The following is a 21,620-nucleotide window of genomic DNA, read 5'->3' as shown; positions in this document are numbered from 1 at the left end:
CAAGTAACATTCATTAATTGTTAGTAGTTTACTGTCACTGTTTTTGTAGAATAATTTGGTCAAATACATTACATTCTTGAATACCGCTACATGCAATCAAGGTCGTGACATATTGCTCACGTAAAACCTTCGATGAATGGCTCTTCGCCTTGTCGGTCACAACTGAACTGTCCAATCAGCTGTCTTCAAACTGAGACCGTGATGAATTCAATATGGACGTAAAATGTACCAGTTAGCCAGCTAGCTAGCTTTTTGCCGAAATTTAGTTAATAAACAAGCTTCAGCTTTATGTCGATGCTGTGACGGAAACAGCTGTTTCTGCTTCTCACAACTGCTTAGTTTATTTTCAACCGCATCGTATTTGCGTTTTTTAAAATATAATTCAAACAGGGGAAGATCACTTGGAGAAAAGGTAATGATATGCTAACGATAACTAGCTAGCTCTCTGTCCCAGCTCCTGCTTGTCATGGGCGTGTTTTCAGATGTTCTGCGTAGACAACAATGCTACACAAGCAAGGCGAAGTTGCCAGCTAATGAGCAACTCTTGCAGTTCTGATAATAAACATGGATGGCCCTTCATTGTAATTATCCTGACAGTCTTAACCTGATAACTAGTTATGTGTTGTTGTTAGCTAGCTTGCTAACTATTTTAACTATTGCTTTTAGCTACTGGTCTTGCTTGCTACGCTATGTTTCATGTGCACGGAGGAGTGCAACTGCCTGGTTTATCAGAATAAAACCACGGCATTCTCAACAACAACAACAACCAAAAAGATTAAGAACGCTATATTCACTTGTTTTTGGCCCATGGCATTAACGTTACGCTAATTTGGGCCTTTTGTTGCAGCCATAACATGTTAGCCTCCATAAAACGTTAGCGCCATTATTTTCTATGCACATCTATCTTCACACTGGGCAGGGCCATATATCAGAACACTCTGCTGATACCATATCAGTGGCTAACTACATTGCTTTAACCTCTGTTATCATCTTTCAATGTGGACTCCCACGCTTTATTTGTCAGCCAAGTGTCCAAAGAAAGAAACTAACGTTAGCTAACTGCTGTAGTTAGCTAGGTAGCTAGTTGACATAGCTAGAAATATCGGTAGGTCTACACACCAAGGTAATAATGGTAATGCATTTCAAGTGACCTGTCAAACTGATTGTTTTTCACAAATCACAATATGTTGCTCATATTGATTACAGTATTTGAACAGGTTGATACATCATTACCATTTAATATTGGCAGGTTGTTTTGGTCATGCAGTTTGCCAAAAATAAAAGCATTTAGAGACTTGTCACTGAAATGGATGTCATTGTAATTAATAGGTTTGGTACTGTACAGCTACATCTGACTTGATCCTATTATGTACACAGTGTGAAGAGGCTGGTTTGATGTGCACGGCACAGAGAGAGGAGGCACCATGAGTGGGGAGCTGGATGCGCTGACTGTGGTGAACCAGCTACGAGATCTTGCAGCTGACCCCCTCAACAGACGAGCCATAGTACAGGACAATGGCTGCTTACCGGGGCTCATCCTCTTTCTGGACCACCCCAACCCTCAGGTTGTCTACTCCGCATTATTGGTAAGGTTCATCCACCACCATTTGACCGTTTTAGTTGGCAATGCATAAGGTCAGGAGTTTTTCCAGAACATATGACCTGGAAAAACTCCAGGCCTTATTATGCAGAAATGTGGCCTGTGCCTATGATACAATTATCAAAAGGAATTGGAACCGGGAAGAAGGACAGTCTAATCTTGAGTACCATGCAACATGCGGTAAGTCATTCATAACCATCCGTCCAGGGGTGTCAGGACAGGTTAGGTTAGAGTGACGGTGCGAAGGGCAATCCCCCCCACTGTGTCAGCGCCAGACAGGAACATTGATATTTACCCAGCAACATCTACAACAGCGTTTCCCAAACTTGGTCCTGCCCCCCACCCCCGGGTGCATGTTTTGTTTTTTGCCCTAGCACTAAACAGGTGATTAAAGTAACCAACTCATCATCAAGCTTTGATTATTTGAATCAGCTGTGTAGTGCTATTGCAAAAAACAAAACGTGCACCCAGGAGAGGCCTCAGGACCGAGTTTGGGAAACCCTCTTCTAGAAGAACCCTGTTCTAAAAGAACCCTGTAGAGGAACCAGGAGATTGGTGTCGCCTGGTGTGGCTCTCTGATGCCAGGCTGTAATGTCAATTAAAACTAGTTGCAAAATAAACAAAAACATATCAACAGGGGAAAAAAGAAAAGTGGTAGGTTGCATCACCCATATCTGAGACTGCAACAAAAATACAGTTGTATTTTCTACACAATCAACAATGTCAGTGTTTGAAGAAGAGTGTTCTCGGGCACATCTCCTAGGATACGCACACACACACACATCTGAGTGCTTTATATAATTGTTCTTATTTAGTGGTGACCTGGACAGTGTACACTCAAAGCCTGTACTTGTTGCATTGGTTATGCAACACACACACACAGTACTAGCTCTCACCAGTGGTGTAAAGTACGGAAGTAAAAATACTTTAAAGTAGAGATCGACCAAATAATCGGAATGGCCAATTATTTAGGGCCGATTTCAAGTTTTCATAACAATCGGAAATCGGTATTTTTGGATACCGATTTGGCTGATTTGTTTGTTTGTTTTTTACGCCTTTATTTAATTAGGCAAGTCAGTTAAGAACACATTCTTATTTTCAATGACTGCCTCGGAACGGTGGGTTAACTGCCTTGTTCATGGGCAGAACGACAGATTTTTACCTTGTCAGCTCGGGGATTCAATCTTGCAACCTTAGGGTTAACTAGTCCAACGCTCTAACCACCTGACTCACGAGGAGCCTGCCTGTTACGCGAATGCAATAAGCCAAGGTAAGTTGCTAGCTAGCATTAAACTTATCTTATAAAAAACAATCAATCATAATCACTACATAACTACACATGGTTGATGATATTACTAGTTTATCTAGCGTGTCCTGCGTTGCATATAATCGATGCAACGCTGGGGGATGATTTAACAAAAGAGCATTTGCGAAAAAAGCACAATCTTTGCATGACTATCTAACCATAAACACCCATGCCTTTCTTAAAATCAATACACAGAAGTATATATTTTTAAACCTGCATATTTAGCTAAATGAAATCCAGGTTAGCAGGGTATTTGCAACAGTTTGGGCAGCCTGGCTCGTTGCGAACTAATTTGCCAGAATTTTATGTAATTATTACATAACATTGAAGGTTGTACAATGTAACAGGAATATTTAGACTTAGGGATGCCACCCTTTAGATAAAATACCGAACGGTTCTGTATTTCACTGAAATAATAAACGTTTTGTTTTCGAAATGATAGTTTCCGGATTCGACCATATTAATGACCTAAGGCTCGTAGATCTGTGTGTTGTTATGTTATAATTAAGTCTGATTTGATATTTGATAGAGCAGTCTGACTGAGCGATGGTAGGCAGCAGCAGGCTCGTAAGCATTCATTCAAATAGCACTTTCGTGAGTTTTGCCAGCAGCTCTTCGCAATGCTTCAAACATTGAGCTGTTTATGACTTCAAGCCTATCAACTCCCGAGATTAGGCTGGTGTAACCGATGTGAAATGGCTAGCTAGTTAGTGGGGTGCGCACTAATAGCATTTCAAACGTCACTCGCTCCGAGACTTGGAGTAGTTGTTCCCCTTGCTCTGCAAGGGACACGGCTTTTGTGGAGCGATGGGTAACGATGCTTCGAGGGTGGCTGTTGTCGATGTGTTCCTGGTTCGAGCCCAGGTAGGGGCGAGGAGAGGGACGGAAGCGATAGTGTTACACTGGCAATGCTAAAGAGCCTATAAGAACATCCAATAGTCAAAGGTATGTGAAATACAAATGGTATAGAGAGAAATAGTCCTATAAATACCATATTAACTACAACCTAAAACCTCTTACCTTGGAATATTGAAGTCTCATGTTAAACTTTCATATGTTCTCATGTTCTGAGCAAGGAACTTAAACATTAGCTTTTTTACATGGTACATATTGCACTTTTACTTTCTTCTCCAACACTTTGTTTTTGCATTATTTAAACCAAATTGAACATGTTTCATTATTTATTTGAGGCTAAATAGATTTTTATTGATTTATTATATTAAGTTATAATAAGTTTTCATTCAGTATTGTTGTAATTGTCATTATTACAAATACATTTTAAAAATTGTCCAATTAATCAGTATTGGCTTTTTTGGGTCCTCCAATAATCGGTATCGGCATTGAAAAATCATAATCGGTCGAACTCTACTTTAAAGTACTACTAAGTTGCTTTTTTGGCTATATGTACTTTACTATTTACACTTTTTTACTTCTATATTCCTAAAGAAAACAAAATACTTTCTACTCCATACATTTTCACTGACACCCAAAAGTACTCATTCATTTTGATAGGAAAATGGTCCAATTCACTCACTTATCAAGAAAACATCCATGGTCATTCCTACTGTGTTTGTAAATAATGTCTGAGTGTGCCCCTGGCTATCCGTAAATAAATAAACAAGAATTGTGCCATCTCCATTGCTTAATATAAGGAATTTGAAAGGATTTATACTCTTACTTTTGATACTTAAGTATATTTTAGTAATTCCATTTTCATTTGATACTTAATTATATTTAAAATCCAATACTTTTAGACTTTTACTCAAGTAGTATTTTACTGGATGACTCACTTTTACTTGAGTTATTTTCTATTAAGTTATCTTTACTTCTACTCAAGTATGACATTTGAGTGCTTTTTCCATCACTGGCTCTCACTGCGCTTAAGTGGCTGGTTGGCTGCTCAGCTGTGATTGTGTGTATGCATCTTTGCCTGGCTGAGTTTTAACACACACACACATACACAACCAGAGAGAGTGATAGCCCTAGGTTTGTTTAAGCTGTAATGGCTTCCCTTGTCCTTCCAGGCAGTGCGCTACCTTGCAGAATGTCGGTCCAACAGAGAGAAGATGAAGGGAGAGCTGGGCATGATGCTGAGTCTGCAGAATGTCATGCAGAAGTAAGTCCCCTACCTGTCACCGCACTGCACTGTATCGGACTGAGCACACACACACTGCACTTTTCACTGAAAACCTCATTCTGATATTTCACTTGTTTTCAGAGGACAATAATTGCCTCCGTGCCTGTCTGCAAATTTTCTTGACCGGAAGGTTGTCTAAGGTTGCCATGTCAGGTTGAATTTGATCAATCCAGAATTAAAGTCTGCAGCTAAACAATTAATTAGCTGTTTCTGCACATTTAGGGATTTGATGCAACCAGCCACTTTTACATTTTTTTATTTTACCTTTATTTAACTTCTTGACGCACACATCCCGTTAGCGGGATCATTTTCGTCAACATCCTCTGAATTGCAGAGCGCCAAATTCAAATTAAATTACTAAAAATATTTAATTTTCATGAAATCACAAGTGCAATATAACAAAACACAGCTTTGCTTGTTGTTAATCCACCTGGCGTGTCAGATTTCAAAAAAGCTTTTCGGCGAAAGCATACCAAGCATTTATGTAAGGACATCTCTCTCAGCAGACAAAACATTACAAACAGCTAGCAGCAAAGTAGATTGTTTTTCTGACTTTGGTGACCAATCAAATGAATCGCTTACCTTTGATGATCTTTGGATGTTTGCACTCACGAGACTCCCAGTTAAACAATAAATGTTCCTTTTGTTCCATTAAGATAATTTTTCTTTAAAAAATAAAATAAAAAAAAAGAATTTTTCTATCCAAAATACCTCCATTTGGTTGGTGCGTTATGTTCAGAAATCCACAGGCTCGAGCGGTCACGGCCAGGCAGACACAAATTCCAAATGTCAAACGTTTTTTATAATCAATCCTCAGGTTGTTTTTACAATATATAATCGATAATATTTCAACCGGACCGTAGCTTCTTCAATAGGAGAGAGAGAGCGAGAAAAAGTCTGCTCCACTCTGTTGGCGCATGCAAAATGTTGCTGGCACCCAGCCATCCACTGACGCGATGTGATTTTTCTCGCTCATTTTTCAGAATAAAAGCCTGAAACTCTGTCTAAAGACTGTTCACACCATATGGAAGCCATAGGAAAAGGAATCTGGTTGATATCCCTTTAAATGGAGGGAAAGCATGCAATGGAACAGAGAGCTTTCAGGAAAGACAGCACTTCCTGGTTGGATTTTCCTCAGGTTTTCACCTGCAATATTTGTTATGTTATACTCACAGACAATATTTTGACCGTTTTGGAAACTTTAGAGTGTTTTCTATCCTAATCTGACAATTATATGCATATTCTAGATTCTAGGCAGTTTCGTTTGGGTATGTTTTTCTTCCAAACATCAAAATACTGCCCCCTACACTTAACAAGCTAACTAGGCAAGTCAGTTAAGAACACATACTTATTTTCAATGATGAACAGTGGGTAAACTGCCTTGTTCAGGGGCAGAACCACAGATTTTTACCTTGTCAGGGGATTTGATCTTGCAACCTTCCAGGTTACTAGTCCAACACTCTAACCACTAGGCTACCTGCCACCCCGATCTAGTCAGTATCCCCACTTTTTTTGGTTAAATTTTTAATAATGTTAGTGTTGCCAGGTGTTTTTCTCATGGACCGTTATCGGCTAAGCAGCTAAGTCTACACTTTCATCGCTGCATCTGTCTCTTCAAATAAATACATATTAATGTCCATTAAATGCCCTTTAGTTAGGCATAAAACACGAAACATTTCATTTTCCTTCACTGTAAACTAGGCCTAGGAATTGGCTGGAACCTCACAATGCGATGTTATCACCATACTTTGTACCGATACGGTATGTATTGAGATTTTATACTGCGATTTTTTTATTGCAGTTTGATGTACCAAACATATTGCTCACTATATGTCTGCTGCAGAGGGATATGAGAGGATGATTTTTTTTTATCAGTCATGGACAGAAAAGTGCTGAAAGCAACATGTTGGCTCACTATTTAAGAAGATGGGGAACCAGCTATAGCATGAAAAATACAGTTTTGGCGCAGGTACAGCCCACTAGCGTCAGATACGCTACCTAGCGGCAACAAAAACAAGTATTTGTTTTTACTAATTGATACTGAGTCAAAGTATGGATTTGTAATATCTTCCAAAATAATATTGTGATACCCCCCCCCCCATCACTACTAAAAAAAAGATGTTTAAAAAGTATGCCCTCTGTTACCTTGCTAAATCAAGATGGCTTCCACATTCTGGTCACCCGGTGGGGTCGCTAGACCTCCAGATAGGGTTGTTGTGTGCTCCCCCTCCTAGTGAGAGGAACTGGAGGGTGTGTGGTAAGTGTCTGCTGTTTATGATTGGCTCTCAGAAGTGTGCCAGCGGTTGGCAGGCCTGGTATCAGGCTGTATGATCTTCTCCCAGGGCACAACTCTCTGTGAGACTGACCCTGGGCTAACCAGCCAGTCACTTCAGCTAGCAACAGGCCCTATCAAGATGGGTCCTGCGGTCACACCGTCTCCCTCTGCTCCCATTCCACACAGTGACTTTGGGTGGAGGTCATTAATGGCTGGAGAGACTGTGAACACAAGACTGAAGGGAAAGTCTAGCCAAGTTACCACTCCCAAGGCTCTGCATTATTATTATTGGTACAGAGATTTAGCTTGTGAATGGAGCTTTGTCTAGTCCATTCACACAGAAGAACAATGCCTGTCGCATATCTGTCCCCCCACACACACATTCTGAAATTACATTTTTGTCTGCCCCCAGTTTTATCATTGGAATGCGATACAAAATGAGGCAACGGTGTGCTTTAGGACCATGCAGACGCCTCCAAGCTGTCGTGTAGGCTGTTTGGAGTGTTTATTCAACTGGATTAAAATATAAATATATATACAATGTTAATTTTGTTAGTTTTGGTGTTCGGCTGTTGGCGCCACAATTTTTTCTTGAGGCAAGTCGATGTTTGGTAGCCGAAGTCTACACCCCTTTGTTGGTGATAGGTCAACAGTAGGGGTGGGAACTATCGACGGGAGGATTCAATTAAGTGTTTGCTCTCTTTCAACCAGAGAGACACGGGAGAGGCAGGTAGTCTTGTGGTTAGAGCGTTAGACTGGTAACTGGAAGGTTACAAGTTCGAATCCCTGAGCTGACAAGGTAAAAATCTGTCATTCTGCCCCTGAACAAGGCAGTTAACCCACTGTTCATAGGCTGTCATTGAAAATAAGAATTTGTTCTTAGCCTTTCTAGGGTAAGAACATTCTGCTGAAAAGGCAGCGTGCGAAATTCAAAAATATGGGAAATATGTAACTTTCACACATTAGCCTAGTAAAATAAAAAAGATAGGCCCCACTGTCCAGCACACCACATTGGTTGTGGTGCATTTGCATTCCACCATGCTTGACACAAATGCCTGCATGGTGATACCAAAGATTGTTATAACTAAACCAAGATAGACTACAGCATGTCGTTTCCAATGGTAACAAATTAGTCATAGTCTGCAGAACAAGCAAGGAGGGGGGGCAGAGCCAAGGTAGCGAGATCCTATTGGAGGGTTCTAGCATCCTCTGCATATTTCCGTTAAGGAACGCCTACTCTGTGTGTTCGTGTTGCAATAACTCAATTTGCCTTTGCACTCCTCCCAAACAAGGCGATTAAAAAAAAAAAACGTTTGCAAAGGGTAAAGTCTACAAACCTTAGTCCACTCTTTTGGGGCGACAGTGTAGCCTAGTGGTTAGAGCATTGGACTAATAACCGAAAGGTTGCAAGTTCAAATCCCCGAGCTGACAAGGTACAAAATCTGTCGTTCTGCCCCTGAACAGGCAGTTAACCCACTGTTCCTAGGCCGTCATTGAAAATAAGAATTTGTTCTTAACTGACTTGCCTAGTAAAATAAAGGTAAAATAAAAAAAATAAAAAAACTCTGTTCATAGCATATTCTAGTTTTGGGGACAGAACTGTATTGGGATCAAATTGTCAACAATGAAAATTTGCAGAATGTCAGCCAAAATCCATTTTGCACCATCTTCTCCCACTGCCCGCCATGTTTGGTAGTGAGTGGAATCGGTGAGTGGAATCGGCAAGTGGATGCTTCACATTTCTAATCTCAGCAACAACAACAAAAAATGACCTCTCACTGTCAACTGTGTTTATTTTCAGCAAACGTAACATGTGTAAATATTTGTATGAACATAACAAGATTCAACAACTGAGACATAAACTGAACAAGTTCCACAGACATGTGACTAACAGAACTGGAATAATGTGTCCCTGAACAAAGAGGAGGTCAAAATCAAAAGTAACAGTCAGTATCTGGTGTGGCCACCAGCTGCATTAAGTACTGCAGTGCATCTTCTCATGAACTGCACCAGATTTGCCAGTTCTTGCTGTGAGATGTTACCCCACTCTTCCACTAAGGCACCTGCAAGTTCCCAGACTTTTCTGGGGGAATGGCCCAAGCTCTCACCCTCTGATCCAACAGGTCCCAGACGTGCTCAAAGGTGATTGAGATCCGGGCTCTTCGCTGGCCATGGCAGAACACTGACATTCCTGTCTTGCAGGAAATCACGCACAGAACGAGCAGTATGGCGAGTGGCATTGTCATTCTGGAGGGTCATGTCAGGTTGAGCCTGCAGGAAGAGTACCACATGAGGGAGGAGGATGTCCTCCCTGTAATGCACAGGGTTGAGATTGCCTGCAATGACAAAAGCTCAGTCCGATGATGACCCTCCCTCCAAGTCGATACCGCTCCAGAGTACAGGCTTCGGTGTAACGCTCATTCCTTCGACAATAAACACGAATCCGACCATCACCCCTGGTGAGACAAAACCCCGACTCGTCAGTGAAGAGCACTTTTTACTAGTCCTCTCTGGTGAGCACTGATGGAGTGATTGTGCGTTCCTGGTGTAACTCAGGCAGTTGTTGTAACTCAGGCAGTTGTTGTTGCCATCCTGTACCTGTCCCGCAGGCGTGATGTTCGGATGCACCGATCCTGTGCAGCTGTTGTTATACGTGGTCTGCGAGGATGATCAGCTGTCCGTCCTGTCTCCCTGTAGAGCTGTCTTAGGCATCTCACAGTATGGACATTGCAATTTATTTCCCTGGCCACATCTACAGTCCTCATGCTTCCTTGCAGCATGCCTAAGGCACATTCACACAGTGACCCTGGGCATCTTTCTTTTGGTGTTTTTCAGAGTCCGTAGAAAGGCCTCTTTGTGTCCTAAGTTTTCATAACTGTGACCTTAATCACCTACCGTCTGTAAGCTGTTAGTGTCTTAACGACCGTTCCACAGGTGCATGTTCATTAATTGTTTATGGTTCATTGAACAAGCATGAGAAACAGTGTTTAAAACCTTTACAATGAAGATCTGTGAAGTTATTTGGATTTTTACTAATTATCTTTGAAAGACAGGGTCCTGAAAAAGGTCTGTTTCTTTGTTGTTGCTGAGTTTACATCCAGTGAAGTTGTCTCATTGTTCTATCTGTGGTGATACCCCAGCACCTACAGGTCACAGGGCACGACTTCTGTCTGTGGAATTTGTGGGTTGCCTTCAAAATAAGTCCCTTATTTAAAGTGATGCAAATGGAACAAATGGTGGAATCATGCCATATTTGGACGAGATAATGCTAAACAAGTTTGCAATGTTTTTACATCGTTTAATTAAACACATATTAATTTGATAATAAATAGAAAAAAACGATTGAAATCCCACTGATGTATTAGACTGCATAATTGCATTGCGGGCATACTTATATTCACTGTGTACAGCCTTACCCCATTTCATGGGTGCACACTCCATAGGTATCGTCCTACTCAGTGACACCCACAGAACGCCACTATGTAGAGTTTACATACATATTAGTTCTAACTCGTACTGAAGGACTCTGAAACCACTGTGAAATGAGCCACATCAGCTGTGAACGTTCAATGCACATAGTACGTTAACTGGTGAGCTAATGTGACTTGTTTCAGAGTCCTGCAATAAAGCTGAGATGCTAATATTTGGGTAAACTTTCCATAGTTATGATCAGTGGGTGTCTGAGTAGGCTGATCATCAGTTACATGGGGGCACAATCCACAGGTAAGGCTGTACAGTGACCTCTGCTGACTGTAGGTTTCTGTCGGAGTAACCCTCTCAAGGTTCACTGTTTTATTGTTCAAATTACTACATCTGTTATCTAGTTTGTGTCTTTCTTTTTTAATGCAGGAGGTTGCAGGAGTTTGGCCCAAGCAAGTCTCCTCTTCTTATTGGTGTCCTTTAATAGTGATTTCTTTGCAACAATTCAACCATGAAGGCCTGATTCACACAGTGTCTTCTGGACAGTTGATGTTGAGATGTTTGTTACTTTAACTCTGAAACATTTATTTGGCCTGTGATCTGAGGCTGGTAACTCTAATAAACTTATCCTCTGCAGCAGAGGTAACTCTGGGTCTTCCTTTCCTGTGAAGTCCTCATGAGAGACAGTTTCATCATAGGGCTTGATGAGTTTTTGCGACAGCACTTGAAGAATCTTTCAAAGTTCTTGAAAACCTCCGGATTTACTGGCCTTCATGTCTTAAAGTAATGATGGGGTGTTGTTTCTCTTTGCTTATATGAGGTGTTCTTGCCATAATATGGACTTGGTCTTTTACCAAATAGGGCTATCCTTTTCATTGAAATGTATTCCATGTGACTACCTCATGAAGCTGGTTGAGAGAATGCCAAGAGTGTGCAATGCTGTCATCAAAGCAAAGGGTGGCTACTTTGGAGATTCTCAAATATAAAATATATTTTGGTTAACACATTTGTGGTTACTACATTATTCCTTATGTGTTATTTCTAACCGCGTTGGACTAGTAACCGGAAGGTTGCGAGTTCAAACCCCCGAGCTGACAAGGTACAAATCTGTCGTTCTGCCCCTGAACAGGCAGTTAACCCACTGTTCCCAGGCCGTCATTGAATTTAAGAATTTGTTCTTAACTGACTTGCCTGGTTAAATAAAAAAATAAAAATTCATAGTTTTGATGTCTTCACTATGTAGGAAATAGCAAAAAATAAAACAAACCCTGGAATGAGTAGGTGTGTCCAGACTTTTGACTGGTACTGTATGTATGTGGACACCTTTAAATCCAGAATTGGTTTGCACAACTCATCTATGCCAGACAACAGACATCCTATCTGGTTATATCGGCTGAATGATGTCTTGGTGACATGTATAGTATTAGCCTGCAGGGGCATCCTGGGACCATCACAGTATGGCAGTACTGACCACGTATGTCTGTGTTGAGGAATACTGCTGTCCTCTAGCCATGCTCTGTCTCCACAAAGGAGACCATGTACTTAGCTCATGTATGCTTTATAAATCATATTGATTTATTGATAAATTATCAGTCTCTCTGATTCGACAGGGATTATTTACTTACGTCTACATTTTTCTGTTAAAGATGCACTATGTAGAAATTGCTCCTTCATTTCCTGGTTGCTAAATTTGTAATAGTTCGCCTAATTTCAGTTTGTGACAAAACAAATATAGTGTTGATAATCATTTTACCATCTAAACCACTGTGAAATATATTTTCCATAACCACACACATTGTATTTCTATCTGTTTTGAAGCTTGTTTTCAAAACTAAAGTAAAAGACACAAAAACAAATCTTTACCACGGGAAGCATAGACACCGCACACAGAACAGATCTACCAATTCTTAGACTTGCCTTCAATGAGTGACAGATCTGGAACACACATTTCCATGTGAATTTGGTCAACAACAAAAAAAGGGACACATTGCGGCTTTTAAATGACATTAGACTAATACTTTCATTAACAGTATTATTATTGAACCTTTTAGAGACGGACGGAGACCTTAGTGAATGTATGGTCGTTTTATAAGTGTAGTGTGGTCATTTCTCCTCCTACGAGGCTGGCTATTTATACAGTGGAAAGGTTAGGTGGTGACAGGCCTGTCACACTGGCTCTCTGTCGGGGACCCCCACCCATCCCCCCCTACCACCTCCATGCAGCTGGACAGCTCTCTTACTGTGCGTCTGGCAATGAGACTACTTGTAGAAATATCAACCACTCAGCCCAGTGGGCTCTGGGAGAGACTTGGACAGGCCCAGACCACAGGTGAGGACACCCAGCTGTAATGGAGACCACCGTTGTCATGTTGCACAGAGGGGAAGAGTAGACATGGAAACTTTACTCTTTGTGCGTCCACTTCCTTATTGACTTGGATTCATTGGTACCATCTTGCCCTTGTCTGGATTTGAAGAGAGGACTTGGACATGACGGAATAACATGTGTAAAATGTAAAATCTCACACAGCAAGTATGCCTTTGTTTGCTGAGACAACTGTCCACAAAAGTACTTGAAAAAAATGTACCTTTTGATACTTAACCTCTCTTTCTCCCACCCTCTATTCTCCCCCTCCCACCTCTCTCCTCCCTAACCCTCCCTCAGGAGCACCTCCCCAGGGGAGACCAAGCTTCTGGCGTCTGAGATTTATGAGATTCTGCAGGCGGCTGGTAATGACCAGGCAGAGCAGGCCGAGGCTGAAGCCGCCTCCTGCAGACGCAAGGCCCACTTCTTCATGGGCTCCACCAACAAGCGGGCCATGACCGTGGTGCTGCACATCGACGGCCTGGACGACTCAGTGAGTGGATAGTGGTGTTTCCACATTGTACACACACAATCCCATAACACACCTGAGGAGAGCAGTTTGCCAGACCAACGGCCCAGGCTCCATTCCAAACTGGCTGCTTGCTTCATGACTTCTTGCCTTTAATGGTGTCTCCTTGGGATGAAAACAGGTGAAAAAATAGAATCACTTTCTTCGTTATTGTGATAGGTTAACACAGTCGATAAGTCACCACCTCTAAGAACCCCTGAGTTCGGCATATTGTCGCCCTGTTGTCAATGTGACCACACAGTCTTAACACACATTGTCAAGTAATGTGGGTCAGTGTTGTAAATGTCAGCCATTGAACCGCAGGGTGTTGAGATTAAACCTGAACATCACACCACAGGAGAGCTGCACCTGTCCCTGATCACGTTACACCAGACAGACAGCCTCAGTGACCAACACTCATACCACAAGACAATATAAGATGGGCTCTTTTGACATTTCATGTCTATTACCGTGTTGCATATGTATGCAACATTAAACCCCTTCACCTGAATAGAATGTTAAGGTTTACAGGGTTACTGGGTGACCATTTTATTTAAGACTGAATTGGTCTTGTCCTCTGCACAACTTCCCTTTCTCTCTCCATCCCTCAGGCTCGTAGAAGTCTGTGTGAGGAGGCCCTGCTGAAGATCCCAGGGGTGATCAGCTTCACCTTCCAGATGGCTGTGAAGAGGTGTGTGGTCAGGATCCGCTCTGACCTCAAGGCTGAGGTGAGTTGCTCTCTCCACAATGTCATTCCACGGCACTGGGAAATAGATGAACAACATCCATCTTTGTGTTCCTCAGGCGCTGGGCACGGCGATCAACTCCACCAAGGTGATGAAGGCTGCACAGGTAGTGAAGGGAGAGGATGGAGGAGAGGTAAATGGAGGGAGGGAGGGAGAGTACTGTCAAATGAAATTACAACTCACTTTACAGTAAAACAATCAAATGAAGGTGAACAGAAGCTAATAATATAAAACAAAATAATATTGAAATGATTGATTCAAGGCTGTGTTAAATAACTGTAAAATAATGTATTCATCTTCAGGCTAAAAGGGTAGGTTTTGAAACATCATTTAAAAAGCTCCACTGTGTCTGGCCCTCTTACCTGACAGGGCAAGTCATTGGGTTATTGTTGTGCTGTTGCAGCTTTGGCTAGGGCTTATTGTTTTTCAAAATGTCCACACCCAGTGGGAGTAGGCATGGTAGAGCTCGTCTGTGTAGCCACTGTGCTGGGAATATGTTTATATCCTGGTGTGCTTGGGATGGTAGCTTGATCACAGATGAATCTTGGTTATTTGGAATGACACCATTAGCTGGTCATCTCTCTCTAACCTGAGGGGATTACTCACCGCCAGGTCACATGACCAATCCCACTATGCCCTGGGAACAGTGTGGCACGACACCATGTATCTTTGGGAAACTGCAACCCCCATCAGAGGAGAAGAGCCAGCAACAGAACTCCCACTCCCGTCTGAAGTAGTTAGATTAGGGGGAGATTTCTTCCTTTAGGTGCTCAATCATGGCCTGAAATGTCCCTCTCCAACACAAGCGACAGCTCCTCACTGACCTGCTGCTGTTCCTGTTATGTCCATCAGGGGGCAGAGCTGGTTCATTTATGTTTCAGAGATTACCCTGGAGAGGTAGAGGATAGCTTGAAATTGCCTGGTGTTGTTTTGTCTGCACTGTTTTTGTCCCCCACAATGAAATCGGGGAGGGGACTGGATCTGTCTACGTCCGTATGTTCGTCACCTGCAATATCTTAGACAGCACTTGCCCGATTTTGACGTAACTTCTGTGAATGATGCGTCTTGCCATAGAGATCTTACATTTACATAATTACACAGAATGTCAAGATGGTGGCACTATAACAAGCGATTGCAAATGCCAGCCTTGAAAGTTCACGCCACTCACCTCGTTTGACCTGAAGTCCTGGAATTCGGTACATAGGTCCCTCTCCTCACAAAGGAACACATTTACCTCCGGGACCCATAAGGTCCGCCATGATGGATTTTAGAATTTTAGAATTTTGTGAAAAAAACTTTCAACGCCAGTCCTCTGGCACCAAAGACTGATCTGCATGAAACGTCATATGCTGCTATGAACAAAGGTCCACCAACACACAATATTTTCCAGACTTGTGCCTAAAACAACATGGCCACTATTGACCAATAAACATTAACGTGGGTGTGGTCTGGCACATAAATGCATATAATTCAGTCACAGATATTCATATTGTAAGAAAATTTGGTAAACATGTTGAAAAAACTGTCAAGGCTCAACATATGCAAGAACATTCATATCGACCACATGGTGGCACTATAATGTGGACATATTTTATTACTACCAGTATAGTCTAGTTTGAATTGTTGTCACTAATTGGCCAAAGGGGTGGGGGCTGCATCATTGGTGGGGGATGACATGTTTACTGTTGCCTTGTTTAATTAAACCAGTTTGCCACTAGGCAGGGATTCTGAACAATTGTTGTCTATCTCTCTCACCCCCCTCCCTCCGTCTGTCCCACCCTCCCTTCCACCGTCCTTACGTCCCACCCTCTCCCTCCGTCTGTCCCACCCTCCCTTCCACCATCCTTACGTCCCACCCTCTCCCCTCCGTCTGTCCCACCCTCTCCCTCCGTCTGTCCCACCCTCCCTTCCACCGTCCTTACGTCCCACCCTCTCCCTCCGTCTGTCCCACCCTCTCCCTCCCTCCGTCTGTCCCACCCTCTCCCTCCCTCCGTCTGTCCCAACCTCCCTTCCACCGTCCTTACGTCCCACCCTCTCCCTCCGTCTGTCCCACCCTCTCCCTCCGTCTGTCCCACCCTCTCCCTCCCTCCGTCTGTCCCAACCTCCCTTCCACCGTCCTTACGTCCCACCCTCTCCCTCCCTCCGTCTGTCCCACCCTCCCTTCCACCGTCCTTACGTCCCACCCTCTCCCTCCCTCCGTCTGTCCCACCCTCTCCCTCCCTCCGTCTGTCCCACCCTCTCCCTCCCTCCGTCTGTCCCACCCTCTCCCTCCCTCCGTCTGTCCCACCCTCTCCCTCCCTCCGTCTGTCCCACCCCCCTTCCACCATCCTTACGTCCCACCCTCTCCCTCCGTCTGTCCCACCCTCTCCCTCCCTCCGTCTGTCCCACCCTCTCCCTCCCTCCGTCTGTCCCAACCTCCCTTTCACCGTCCTTACGTCCCACCCTCTCCCTCCGTCTGTCCCACCCTCTCCCTCCCTCCGTCTGTCCCAACCTCCCTTCCACCGTCCTTACGTCCCACCCTCTCCCTCCCTCCGTCTGTCCCACCCTCCCTTCCACCGTCCCTACGTCCCACCCTCTCCCTCCCTCCGTCTGTCCCACCCTCTCCTTCCCTCCGTCTGTCCCACCCTCTCCCTCCCTCCGTCTGTCCCACCCTCTCCCTCCCTCCGTCTGTCCCACCCTCCCTTCCACCATCCTTACGTCCCACCCTCTCCCTCCGTCTGTCCCACCCTCTCCCTCCCTCCGTCTGTCCCACCCTCTCCCTCCCTCCGTCTGTCCCAACCTCCCTTTCACCGTCCTTACGTCCCACCCTCTCCCTCCCTCCGTCTGTCCCACCCTCTCCCTCCCTCCGTCTGTCCCACCCTCTCCCTCCCTCCGTCTGTCCCACCCTCTCCCTCCCTCCGTCTGTCCCACCCTCTCCCTCCCTCCGTCTGTCCCACCCTCTCCCTCCCTCCTTCCGTCCCCCACCCTCTCCCTCCGTCTGTCCCACCCCTCTCCCTCCGTCTGTCCCACCCTCTCCCTCCCTCCGTCTGCCCCAACCTCCCTTCCACCGTCCCTTACGTCCCACCCTCTCCCTCCCTCCGTCTGTCCCACCCTCCCTTCCACCGTCCTTACGTCCCACCCTCTCCCTCCGTCTGTCCCAACCTCTCCCTCCGTCTGTCCCACCCTCTCCCTCCGTCTGTCCCACCCTCTCCCTCCCTCCGTCTGTCCCACCCTCTCCCTCCCTCCGTCTGTCCCACCCTCTCCCTCCCTCCGTCTGTCCCAACCTCCCTTCCACCATCCTTACGTCCCACCCTCTCCCTCCCTCCGTCTGTCCCACCCTCTCCCTCCCTCCGTCTGTCCCAACCTCCCTTCCACCGTCCTTACGTCCCACCCTCTCCCTCCCTCCGTCTGTCCCAACCTCCCTTTCACCGTCCTTACGTCCCACCCTCTCCCTCCCTCCGTCTGTCCCAACCTCCCTTTCACCGTCCTTACGTCCCACCCTCTCCCTCCCTCCGTCTGTCCCACCCTCTCCCTCCGTCTGTCCCACCCTCTCCCTCCCTCCGTCTGTCCCACCCTCTCCCTCCCTCCGTCTGTCCCACCCTCTCCCTCCCTCCGTCTGTCCCACCCTCTCCCTCCCTCCGTCTGTCCCACCCTCTCCCTCCCTCCGTCTGTCCCACCCCTCTCCCTCCCTCCGTCTGTCCCACCCTCTCCCTCCCTCCATCTGTCCCAACCTCCCTTCCACCGTCCCTTACGTCCCACCCTCTCCCTCCCTCCATCTGTCCCAACCTCCCTTTCACCGTCCTTACGTCCCACCCTCTCCCTCCCTCCGTCTGTCCCAACCTCCCTTTCACCGTCCTTACGTCCCACCCTCTCCCTCCCTCCCTCCGCCTGTCCCAACCTCCCTTTCACCGTCCTTACGTCCCACCCTCTCCCTCCATCTGTCCCACCCTCTCCCTCCCTCCGTCTGTCCCAACCTCCCTTTCACCGTCCTTACGTCCCACCCTCTCCCTCCCTCCGTCTGTCCCAACCTCCCTTTCACCGTCCTTACGTCCCACCCTCTCCCTCCCTCCGTCTGTCCCAACCTCCCTTTCACCGTCCTTACGTCCCACCCTCTCCCTCTGTCTGTTCCCCCAGCTGATCCTTCCATTCCAGGAGGGTGCGGAGGGGGTGGTGGTGGAGCACAACGTGGACGTCCCAGACTACCTCCCTGAGGAGGAAAGCCCGTCTCAGGAGCAGGACAAGGCCGTGACCCGTGTGGGCTCCATCACAGATGGCGTGGGCTGGCTCAGCACCGCCGCCAACTTCCTGTCCCGCTCCTTCTACTGGTGACCACTTCCTGTGTCAGTACCCTTCGTCACAACCCGAAACTACCAACTGACGGTCGGTCGCCTTAGCCCACCAGCCCTGCCTATCCCCTTCCCCGGTCATCAAGCCCTTCTACTCTCTAGTCCCTCTCAGCAGCCACACAGAGTACCACTCTGCTCAGTGTCTATATGGAGCACTGGACTGCCATGCGCACCCTGAATAGGGTTGCAGAATTCCAGGAACATTCAATAAACTCCCTGGTTTTCCAGATATCCCGGTTGGAGAATTCCCGGAATCAGGAGGGAATAAGCAGGAAAGCTGGTAGCCTCCTACCAGTATTTCTGGAAAACCAGGTAATTTATTGAAAGTTCCTGGAATAACCTTCACTTGTATATAAGAGGAAATAAGCTAAGAACATGCTAGCTACTGTACCACAGGTAAAGCACTGCACACTAAATACACATTCAACCGTTCCACGTTATGCACCTCACAAGCCATCGACGGAGGACGTCGGAATCAGCTTCTCTTCTTTTCCTTTAGAAAATGAGCTTTCTCTGATGCCCGACGGTCCATCATCTCTTTGAAACCAAATTGCATTGTGGGAATGCATGGCATTGCGTAGTATTCTGAGTTGGAGCGATTGCATTGGATGATGCTGCGCTTGTGGAAATAGGTTATTTTTGTGCTTGAGTTTGAGTTCTCAACTTTTCCTCATTTAAAAAAAAAAGAGGCTTTTTTTCACCTTTTTCTGTCTTTTGCCAACCTCTCATTCACTTTTGGTTCCCTCATGTGGGGAGCCTGTTTTAAAGCGTGCTGTAATTATTTTGTGTGTGCTGATCTTGCTCGTTGCCTTTCCTCAATCCTTTGTGTGTGCCTTTTTCATGCTTTGCTGCAATGTATTACTATTTAGTGGTCCATTTGAACTTTGCTCTAAACCTCTGAAGCCTTGTGAACAAAATGCAATCTCGGTCCTCTACGTCTGGAGCTTGTTTGCCCCAGCATGTCATGTCTCTCACAGGGAGATGTCATATCTGTCGTAAGGAAACGAGACCCCAGCGAAGGCTGCGGTCCAGTCAGTCAAATGACACTAGCTTCCACATAGAGGACTGTTGATGCAGAAGGAAAAGGGACATTGCGATGGTTCCGGTTCTCCTGTAGCCATCTGCATTGGTCCACTTGTTACCCCTCGTTAGTCTCCGAGGACTTGGGAATCCCTTGGTTGAACAGTACAGTAGAGGTGTGTTCAGACAGATCCTTGTTGTGATGTTGACTGACATCCTGAACTGACTTGTTAGTTCTTTCCTCTTCTTCACGGTTTCTCTACAGCATTATCATATGGCGTTCTGAAAGGTCAGAGAGTAGTCAACTAGGCCTAAATCATTGTAGTGGAGTAAAGTATCTGGCCCTAAATGTGTCTCTCAACCTAAAGCTCATCAACATCTTCACTATTGTGGCCCAGCCTCTCTAATGTTTGTTTTACCCCCTTTTAGCCAGCTGTGTCCTTAAAACAAAGTACACACACACACACCATTGCTGCTGAGAGGAGGACTGTAGAGGTGTAAGCAGCATCGGGGGGTGGATATGTACATTTTGTAAATGGTTCCTGGTCTCCAATCTATGTTGATCTCTGTCCTGATTTCCAGAAGAAATCATGTATTTTTTTAATGTTACAGTTCAAGTTCGTCTGCATTTTACTTTGTTGAAAAATGGCACAGAATATAATTTTCGATGTAGATAACACCCTTTATCAAGAGGCTTTGTCTAATTTCCGATACATTTAAAGTATGATGATACTGTAGGTTCTTGCAGAGAACTGGTTTTGGATTGACTTAATTTTCTTTTGAGAGTCTTTCATGCCTGTAATCCTGCCTTCATGATCTCATCTGATTTGAGTGTGATTGACATGCATTGTGTAAAGGAAGTGCCGACCAGACAATGAATAGTCTCCTGCTGGAGGCCATTACTCACAGCTCACATGGCTAGTCGAATAGTATGATTTAAAATCACCTCAAAGAATTAGCCTAATAACATATATCCACTAAAGTGAGTGTCTCTTATCTAACACCAGCCCTCAAAAGTAGTGCTTACCAACAACAACGAACACGACAACAACAAGTCATAGGATGAAGTTGAGAAATCCTCAGTGTTATATTTAATCCCAATCCTTAGTCTTCCTTTTTTCTCTAACATCCACAGAATCAGTCAAGATTCACACCATGAAGTTAATTGTAATATATGTTATACCCCTTGTACTGTTTATCATAAATACTTGAACACGTCATTTTGTCTCTGTTTAAATCCCCCATGTGATATGCAGTCAGTTTTGAATCCCACCTTATCCTTTAATAGCCACTGCATCAGGATGGCTGACAGAATCGTGTGTCAAGTCCTCAGAATAGTAGCTTCTTCTCATATACAGTGTTTATCTGACATATAATGTAATATATTGCAGATCTCAAAACAGTTCATTCCCAATTCAAATATTAAAAAGAATTACAATTGTTTGCGTCTGTTGTGATGTCAGCAGTGTGTGTTGTGATGTCGGCCGTGTGTTGTCAAATCAAATTTTGTCACATGCGTTGAATACAACCGGTGTAGACCTTAAGGTGAAATGCTTACTTACAAGCCCTTAACCAACAACGCCGGTTTAATAAAAATAAGTGTTAAGTCAAAAATAAGTTTAAAAAAAATAACATGGTTGGATAGTTGGAGCAGCAGCGAGGCTATAACAGTAGTGAGGCTATATGTACATGTAGGTAGAGTACAGCAGTGTGTTGTGATGTCAGCAGAATGTTGTCAGCAGAATGTTGTTGTCAGTAGTGTGTTGTGATGTCAGCAGAATGTTGTCAGTAGTGTGTTGTGATGTCAGCAGAATGTTGTCAGTAGTGTGTTGTGATGTCAGCAGAATGTTGTCAGTAGTGTGTTGTGATGTCAGCAGAATGTTGTCAGTAGTGTGTTGTGATGTCAGCAGAATGTTGTTGT

The 21,620-nt window shown here is 44.7% G+C and overlaps 1 protein-coding gene across 2 annotated transcripts; it reads left to right on the top strand.

The window, feature by feature from the left end:
- The first annotated feature begins 193 nt into the window (after nucleotides 1-193).
- LOC135517241 (armadillo repeat-containing protein 1-like) lies at nucleotides 194-21,139 on the top strand. Of its 2 annotated transcripts, none has more exons than XM_064941363.1 (7): nucleotides 194-412; nucleotides 1,378-1,586; nucleotides 4,931-5,022; nucleotides 13,401-13,593; nucleotides 14,220-14,336; nucleotides 14,413-14,460; nucleotides 18,468-21,139. In XM_064941363.1, the coding sequence occupies exons 2-7, from the start codon at nucleotides 1,425-1,427 to the stop codon at nucleotides 18,660-18,662; spliced, it is 807 nt and encodes a 268-aa protein (XP_064797435.1). In that variant the 5' UTR covers nucleotides 194-412; nucleotides 1,378-1,424; the 3' UTR covers nucleotides 18,663-21,139. The 2 variants fall into 2 exon arrangements, with proteins under 2 accessions (XP_064797435.1, XP_064797434.1); XM_064941362.1 differs by having other exon boundaries at nucleotides 14,413-14,487.
- The last annotated feature ends 481 nt before the right edge of the window (nucleotides 21,140-21,620 follow it).

The sequence above is a fragment of the Oncorhynchus masou genome, chromosome 28 (assembly GCF_036934945.1).
Source record: "Oncorhynchus masou masou isolate Uvic2021 chromosome 28, UVic_Omas_1.1, whole genome shotgun sequence".
Lineage (NCBI taxonomy): Eukaryota > Metazoa > Chordata > Actinopteri > Salmoniformes > Salmonidae > Oncorhynchus > Oncorhynchus masou.
Note: the sequence above shows the minus strand (reverse complement) of the source record. Positions and strands in the feature narration are given on the sequence as shown.

What these genes read in the sequence shown, in the direction of transcription:
- LOC135517241 (XM_064941362.1), top strand. Translation starts at nt 1,425, where the DNA reads ATGAGTGGGGAGCTGGATGCGCTGACTGTGGTGAACCAGCTACGAGAT. An exon ending in TCGACGGCCTGGACGACTCA is followed by an intron (nt 13,594 to 14,219) that starts GTGAGTGGATAG and finishes TCCATCCCTCAG; the next exon opens with GCTCGTAGAAGTCTGTGTGA. An exon ending in AGGGAGAGGATGGAGGAGAG is followed by an intron (nt 14,488 to 18,467) that starts GTAAATGGAGGG and finishes CTGTTCCCCCAG; the next exon opens with CTGATCCTTCCATTCCAGGA.